The 7,382-nt window shown below is 32.8% G+C and overlaps 1 protein-coding gene across 3 annotated transcripts; it reads right to left on the bottom strand.

Moving 5' to 3' along the window:
• Positions 1 to 215: 215 nt before the first annotated feature.
• Positions 216 to 4,282, bottom strand: LOC119641090 (very long-chain-fatty-acid--CoA ligase bubblegum). 3 transcript variants are annotated; one of them, XM_038039529.1, is made up of 8 exons: positions 4,215 to 4,282; positions 3,674 to 3,932; positions 3,259 to 3,604; positions 3,095 to 3,196; positions 2,608 to 3,005; positions 1,673 to 1,970; positions 1,318 to 1,608; positions 216 to 1,250 (listed from the first exon to the last, which is right to left on the bottom strand). In XM_038039529.1, exons 2-8 carry the CDS (start codon positions 3,907 to 3,909, stop codon positions 924 to 926), a joined length of 1,998 nt encoding a protein of 665 aa, XP_037895457.1. In that variant the 5' UTR covers positions 3,910 to 3,932; positions 4,215 to 4,282; the 3' UTR covers positions 216 to 923. The 3 variants fall into 3 exon arrangements, with proteins under 3 accessions (XP_037895457.1, XP_037895454.1, XP_037895456.1); XM_038039526.1 differs by having other exon boundaries at positions 3,674 to 3,951; positions 4,215 to 4,278; XM_038039528.1 differs by lacking the exon at positions 4,215 to 4,282 and having other exon boundaries at positions 3,674 to 4,137.
• Positions 4,283 to 7,382: the final 3,100 nt, after the last annotated feature.

Genomic DNA, 7,382 nt, shown 5'->3' with positions numbered 1-7,382 from the left:
TGCGTCCTTCTAAACGTTGCAAACGTTTTGAAAAATGCATATACATCTCATCCTTGGCTGATGGGTATAAAAAAAACAAAAACAAGATACAAAAACAATGCTACGTAATTTTACGTTTACTTGCATACAAATAATTATATGGCGTATATATTGCATATATACACATATATATATATATATATATATATATATATATACATATATATATGTATTGCATATACAAATGATTATATGAGTTTTATATTTTAATACTGACTGCATATACATACAGAGAAATACGTATATACAACGGTGTTTACATATGCACATCTATCTGTACGTTGATTTGGCGTGTTTAACATGTGTTCCATTGAATCCATGCGATGTTTACCAAACATGTACACATTAAATATTCTGTACGCCTGGTTTTCAATCTTGTTAAGTTTGTATATAAATTAAAATTTATTCTGTCTGCTGGCCGATGTAGTGCGACGAGACAGACTTTCTGTTGTTGTAATTGCCTTAGGCTGCTATTACTGCTATATTATGCAGAATTATGTTAGTATTTCTTTGTGTAGCTGTACATTATAACCAGACGTGAGAAATACGCACAAAAAAAAAGAATTTATGTATAAGAAATTGTCAGTCGTTTATTTACGTCAGCAGAGGCATGACTTTTTAAACTTTTCGCATTTAAAAGCGAAGCTTTTTAAGCTTTAGAAGTTTTGCAATTTTTATTGATTTTAATAATTGGCTTGTGGCAGAATTGACTTTTATGGAAAGGAAAAGGCAGCTCAAAGGAAAATCTTCAATTCTCAAAGAAAGAGACAGTGAAAGCATTTTATTTTTCTACTTTTGTTTTTCTCGCGACCATCCCTTGTTGAAATTATAACTTTGGTTTTGGATTCTAGGTGTTAATAGAATAACGGGGTTTCCTTCTTCTTTTACTCCAAATACATTTTTTCTATTAATCCATTATAACGTTTTAGGACTACATTACGCTTTATTTTGAGGGTTGGCCCGAGTTCGCCCGTGGGTATGGAAAAATCATGTGGTAGTATGGTAAACTTTTGTACTCTTTGGGCATTAGAAATAGAATTTTTATTAGCGCGCTTAACAGCTTCTTCAATAGATTGACTAATTTTTGGAGATGCATCAGCTCGTAAAATTTCCGTTAAGGTAGTATAATTAACACCTAATGATTTCATCCACGTTAAAGACTCATAACTGAGTTCGTCTAAAGGTGCTCCACTATCTTTGTCCATTTCGGTCTAAGAAAACGTAAGTTAAAAAAAGCAGTGAAATTTCTCAAGCATTGATTTATAATAATGAACTCACTTTGATGGTTAACAGAACCGTTAGATATTTACGTTGATCTCCAACTAGTACGGCATTTGATATAGCGTCCAATTCTTTTTTTATTAAATTCTCTATATGTATAGGTGGGATATTTTCACCGCCAGCGGTTATAATTATCTCTTTTGATCTTCCCGTTATATAAGTATAACCTTTGTCATCAATATAACCGACATCACCGGAATGTAACCAACCGTCATCATCCAAAGCTTCTAACGTTTTCTCTTTATTATCAATGTAGCCCATAAAAACATGGCGACCTCGTATACAGATCTAAGGAGATATTAAAAATATATTTTTTCTGGTTGTTAATTAACGCAAAGGTTTTCCTTCATACCTCACCATGACCTTTTTCATCTTTATTAATGATTTTCGTTTCGCAGCCCGGTAACGTTTTACCGATCGAATTCAATACGACTGCGTCAGCCAAACATAAACAATGACATCCAGCCGTTTCACTCATCCCGAAAGCATCCAAAATCTTCATATCCAAACTTAAAAAGTATTTTTTCGTTTCTGGCGACATAGGAGCCGCCGCACTAACCAAGCTTATTGCACGGTCTAATCCCAAAGCATATTTAACTTTGGACATAATTAAGGATTTCGCAATCTTGTAGCGGAAATCACTAATTTTTCTAAAGAGAGAAATTACTTTGTGTGGTAGTTACTTGCCTAAACCAAATATATGTTCAGCAATTAATCATTGCCGTGCAAATTGTTGGTTGTTCTCAATCCTTTTTTGTGCTTCTAACTAAACCACGAAAGTTTAAAAGTGGTGAAAAAGGAAAATGAACAGACGATAACTACAACTCTGGAGGATAGTAATAAGAAATGTAAGACAAAAAACGAAGACACCAGCTAAGTTAATATTGTTTGGAAAGAGTCCAATTTTTGCAACAGGTATGCGTCGTAAATCTAATATTACGACCCACCAACTCGGTTGGTCATCGGTTTGTACAAATACCCCTCAACACTGCCAGTTTTTGCGGTAAACCATCTTATGCACTTAGAGATATTCTCTCTCATTTCTCACTATCCTTTAAATTGTACATGCAAACAAATATAAGTACAAAATATTTCTCAAAGTTCCTGACACTCGAAATATATGAGAACTTAAAAAAACAACTATTTGTTCAAATAACATAAAGAAACTTTAAACTATATTTAGTTTAGTTTAACTCTACTTGAACGCTTTAGATAGCAAACCTCCATGCACTTAAAATTTTACATCATCTCCAATAAGTATTAGTTTCGAAGCATTACTTTACTTACCCTTGACTCTGCATGTAATGCTTCAACGTCACACCCTTAGCCCAACTAGCTAACATACGTTTTAAACTGCCACTAGCGTCAGAGACAGTAACCATGCGTTCTTGAAATTTTTCATAAACACGTGGTACACCCATAAATCTTGTGGGACGAGCATCTTGTAACGTCTTAACCAGTGTTCCTTTTAAAGCATCTTTATCGGCAAAATAAACGCAACCAGCAACCATAGCCATTGTGTATATATCAGAAGTTTGAGCAGCTACATGAGATAACGGCAGATAAGAGACCAATACTTCAGCGCCAATAATCACACGTTCCAATGACTTAAGTATGACACGGCTATCGTATGTAATATTATCATGACTAAGCATAACCCCCTTCGGCATACCAACAGTACCAGACTATGTATGAGCAGATACAGAGACAAAAATGATAAGAAAAATAATTTGCGATTTACTGAAATAAATCGAAATATATTTTGTTTAAATACCGTATAGACCAAACAACAACACTCATTAATGGCTATATTTTCCAAACGTCTCTGATACTCATGTTCCACATCAGCAACATTCATTGATTCCAATTCAGACCACTAAAAAAATACAGCACAAATCTATTCAAGACGTTTATGATAATAAATAAAGTGCAACGTACTCGAAAATAACCATTTTCTTTAAGCATAAACGTAGCATAGGGTTCCTGAATTTGTACAGCGATCTTTAATTTCGGCAGTTTATTCCTGATGCTGTGTATTTTCTCCATTTGTTTGCTATCATCTACGATCACAATTTGAGCATTCGAGTTTTCCAAGACATGCTGAACTGCTTCCGCTGAATTTGTAGTATAAACGCCGGCTATAATACCGCCAGCATGTATAGCTGACATTGCTGAATAAAACCATTCAGGACAATTGAAGGCCAATACCCCAACTGCATGATGTTCTTCTAAACCTAACTTGATAAAGGCTTTAGCGATTTGACAAACATTCTGCTCATATTGCCTATAAATAAATTAAAGATACAAATCCTTTATTAATGAAATTTTTATTAAATTATGATACGTTTTACACCTGTACGTAACAGTTTGATAATCTCTTTTCCCTGAGCGGTATCTAAGAGCTGGATAATCAGGATAATTGTTAACGGTACGCTTTAATAGTCCAGGTATCGAGAGAGGCTCATCAGATCCTGGTCCTTCTTTTGATATACGAAGTTTAACGCATTGCCTTATATCGACGGTGTAAAAGTTTTCTGCTTCCTTGAGACTATTTGGTCCCGGTCGATTGTAAAGGCTGTCAACAGTCATCTTTATTTTGGCTTACAATACAACTAAATGTGTAATTATTCTCTCAATAATTGTGAGAGGGTGGCAGAAAGGAGAAAAGAGAAGTATTTAGAAAAACGAAGAGAACAGAGAAAAAACGCAAGAAGATGAGAAAATGCGATCAATTTATTTTGCAAGAATATTGTGCATATCGTTGCATTGATAATCTAATGAGATTATGACACCGCCGTTTAAAACCGTTAAAAAAAATTAAAAATACTTGGTTACGACACTGTATCAATTAAATAACAATTAATTGCTTCTAAAATCGTGCATTTATGACTTACTTTTTTTTACTTAGTTTATAAAATATATTCATAGAAGCTTTTTGGAACCCTTTATGATATCTATATGTGTATGTATATATATATTTATATATATTTACTCTCCATATTCCTTTTTCTTTGAAAAATTTCTTTAAAAATCAAAAATTTCAATATTTTTTTATACTAAATAAATAGTAATAATTATATTAAATAATTTAATTTATCACCGTTCTTGCGCACCTCACGATTTGTCGCTTAGTCGAGAATGAGCGATAAAGACAAAAATATCTTAAAATATTAACACGATCAAGCCGTTTCAGTATCAACGTAAAAACTAACACTTTAAACATGTCGATGGCTAAACACAACCGTAAGATTTTCTGCACCTAGGCATCTATAGAAAAGACAACAGCAACAACAACATTAACAGCAAGAACGAAACTTAAGAACATACAAATTCTGCACAAAGGAAATTAAGTGTAAACCTAAAAATTTATATTTTTAACAAAGAGATTAGATTAGTAAATGGAAAGAGAAAAAGAAATTTATTCAGAGAAGGTAAGAGAGAGAGTGAGAGAAAAGGGATAATGTCCGGTAGAAACGAAAAATTTGATATTGTCTTATAATCTTATCTCTTCACATTAACATATTTCTGAATTATTATTTATATTTAGTTATTTATGCATAATGAAAAAATATTTCGATCTTGTAAGCAATTCGGAATTTGATGAATTAAGTTATTTTAATGCCATAACGCTATTATGGAAAATTCTCAGATTTACTTAAAATTTTATATCGCACTATGAATAACATTACTTTGATCAGTATGTAACGCACACTTAGATAGAATATCAAATTCATGCATACCTGGACAGCCCTTTGTCTAAAAATTGAAGACTGGAAAAACCAAACAACAAAAGAACGTAAAATTAATATCCTTATCTTATCAAAACGAAATTTACAACTCAAAACAATTAAACTATAAAGTCTTCGTTCAGTAGAAAGTTTAATACATGAGTACCGTAAAAAATACTGTAGTAAAAGAAAGTTACAGCTTGCACTCTTCGCATGGCAAAAAAGCATGTCATTTTGGTATGCGTATATAGAGATTACTGTTCATGTAAATACCTTTTGGTCCATCTGAACGTTTAGTTTACTTGTTCTCAAAATCGGCAGGAATAGAATAAAAAGTTAACACTTGACACATATGCCAACAAACACCCTCAACCCTTGATATATTTTTATATCTTATGCAGAAATTTGTTTGTGTTAAGATGGCCAAGCAGGCTGATAATTTGAGCTGAATATAACTTTTCAGATCCCTTTTGTATACGTTGGGCAGGGGAAGTGACCGTAAGAGTGCTTTAAAAAAACGACCTCTTTGAGAATTTTCTTGAGATGGAAGGAAGGATATTAAAATAATAACATTCGAAATGGCTATTATTAAGCGTACATTGAAGTATTAAACTGCAAAATTAAGTTAAGAAATATTTTGGTATTAACGCTCCACTGCACGTGGTGTAACTGGTCCAAAGTTATTTTGCATGGCATCTTGAAAAATCGTTCTTGGAAAAACCCCTTTTTAAAAGTTTTAGCATCTGTTATAGACGGGTTTTAGGTTTATAATAAAATTTTTATTCATTTTTACAATTAATCCACAATCTTATCCCTAAGACCGTCCAACTTCCATTGCTTGTCACAATATTCTTCCTCTCTTTCTTTGGTTGACGATTTTGAGGCATCTGTCAAAAACAGAAATTCACGTTTTAAGCTTTACATTTAAGGATATATATAATTCAATAGCCGAATTCATAATCGACGCCAAACAGTTCATTCTGAACTTCTCGTTTGTTGATAGGAGCTCTCAAAGCTTGCGAATCGCTCTCCGCCATGTCTACTCATGAAATAAAGGTTGCCTATTAAAAAAAGAAAAGTTATTGCTTTACATTAATTTCATTAAAAATGTTGACAAAACTATTCCAATTTTGTCATAACGCATTATGATATTAACTTACATGAAACCAAAAAATTGTACGGGAGGAATTTTGTCATTTTCATTTAAAATATAAATATGATAAATGTTTTCTTAACAAGCGATTGGATGCAGGCATTGTATGGATTTTAGAGGTAAAAATCGATTTCACGTAACCACTGCCCCTGGGGAGGAGATTTGCTGGATCATTTTAGCTCAAGAACGGTTTATAATAATGTAAATAAAATAGCGAACGGCAGTCTTGATGAAGCCTATGTAACCTGTGTTTGTTTGCATTTTAAATGTACCTAAAGGCAACTTTCCGATGCGCTTGATGAAAAGCCCGAAATTACAGGCGAAAAATTCCTTACAGGTATGATTTTTCTTTCAGGTATTGTGAAAGAAAAAACATATGACAGTGCATGATTGTTAATTTTTTATGATTATTAATGTGAAAGCAAAAATTTTGATTCTTACATTTTACAAGAGTATGAGGTAAATCCTCAGAAGCACTTAGGATAGCAGAAGCTTTTATTATGCCGGTCAACTCAGAGTCACTTTCCGAAAGGATCTTAGCTTGTCTGTTCATCTGTCCATCTAATCTTCAAGTGGTCAACCTACGGATCGCAATCTTTGAGAAATTTTAACGAAATTTGGTACACCAACGTATTTTGACTTTAGGAAGAAGCTGTTGAAACCGGTTCAAATCGAACGAATTTTTCGACCATCCGTCATGAATAACTGTATTAAGCGAAGTGCTGTAGAATATTTCATGGTGGTTCTTGACTCACTACACTGTTTTACTTGTTTTAAACTAAGAAATTTCACTAAACGTTTTACTGTAGTTATGAAGAAACATAAATTATTTGTATGCATCTTTATGCTTTTTTTTGAATTTTTTTAGCAAAATCTAACGAAAAGTCAAAGATCTTCACGAAAACAGAGATAGAGAAAGGAAGAGCATCGCAATTTCTCTTATTTCAATGTTATACACATTTCTTCTCAACAATTTTCAAAGAAGTTCAAATTATTGCAGTCATCGATCTAGATTGCAAGTATACTGATGTTGTCATTCAATTTGTGGTGTTCAAAAATAAACATACGGCGGCGTGTAATCCTATAAAGATCCAATTGTGATTCTCAATATCATGAACACCTTAAAAAGTTTTCTTAATTAACTGACATAGGCCGGACTTTAGAAAATGAATAAAGTTGCT

Source organism: Glossina fuscipes, unplaced genomic scaffold, assembly GCF_014805625.2.
Source record: "Glossina fuscipes isolate IAEA_lab_2018 unplaced genomic scaffold, Yale_Gfus_2 142, whole genome shotgun sequence".
Taxonomy (NCBI): domain Eukaryota; kingdom Metazoa; phylum Arthropoda; class Insecta; order Diptera; family Glossinidae; genus Glossina; species Glossina fuscipes.
The sequence above is the reverse complement of the archived record's forward strand: the minus strand, read 5'-3'. Positions and strand labels throughout refer to the sequence as shown.

Excerpts from the sequence above, each read along its gene's own strand:
- LOC119641090 (XM_038039529.1), bottom strand. The coding sequence starts at position 3,909 with ATGACTGTTGACAGCCTTTACAATCGACCGGGACCAAATAGTCTCAAG. Across the intron at positions 3,197-3,258 it reads AAGAAAATGGTTATTTTCGA|TGGTCTGAATTGGAATCAAT; the intron begins GTACGTTGCACT and ends GTATTTTTTTAG. Across the intron at positions 1,609-1,672 it reads ATGAAAAAGGTCATGGTGAG|ATCTGTATACGAGGTCGCCA; the intron begins GTATGAAGGAAA and ends ATATCTCCTTAG.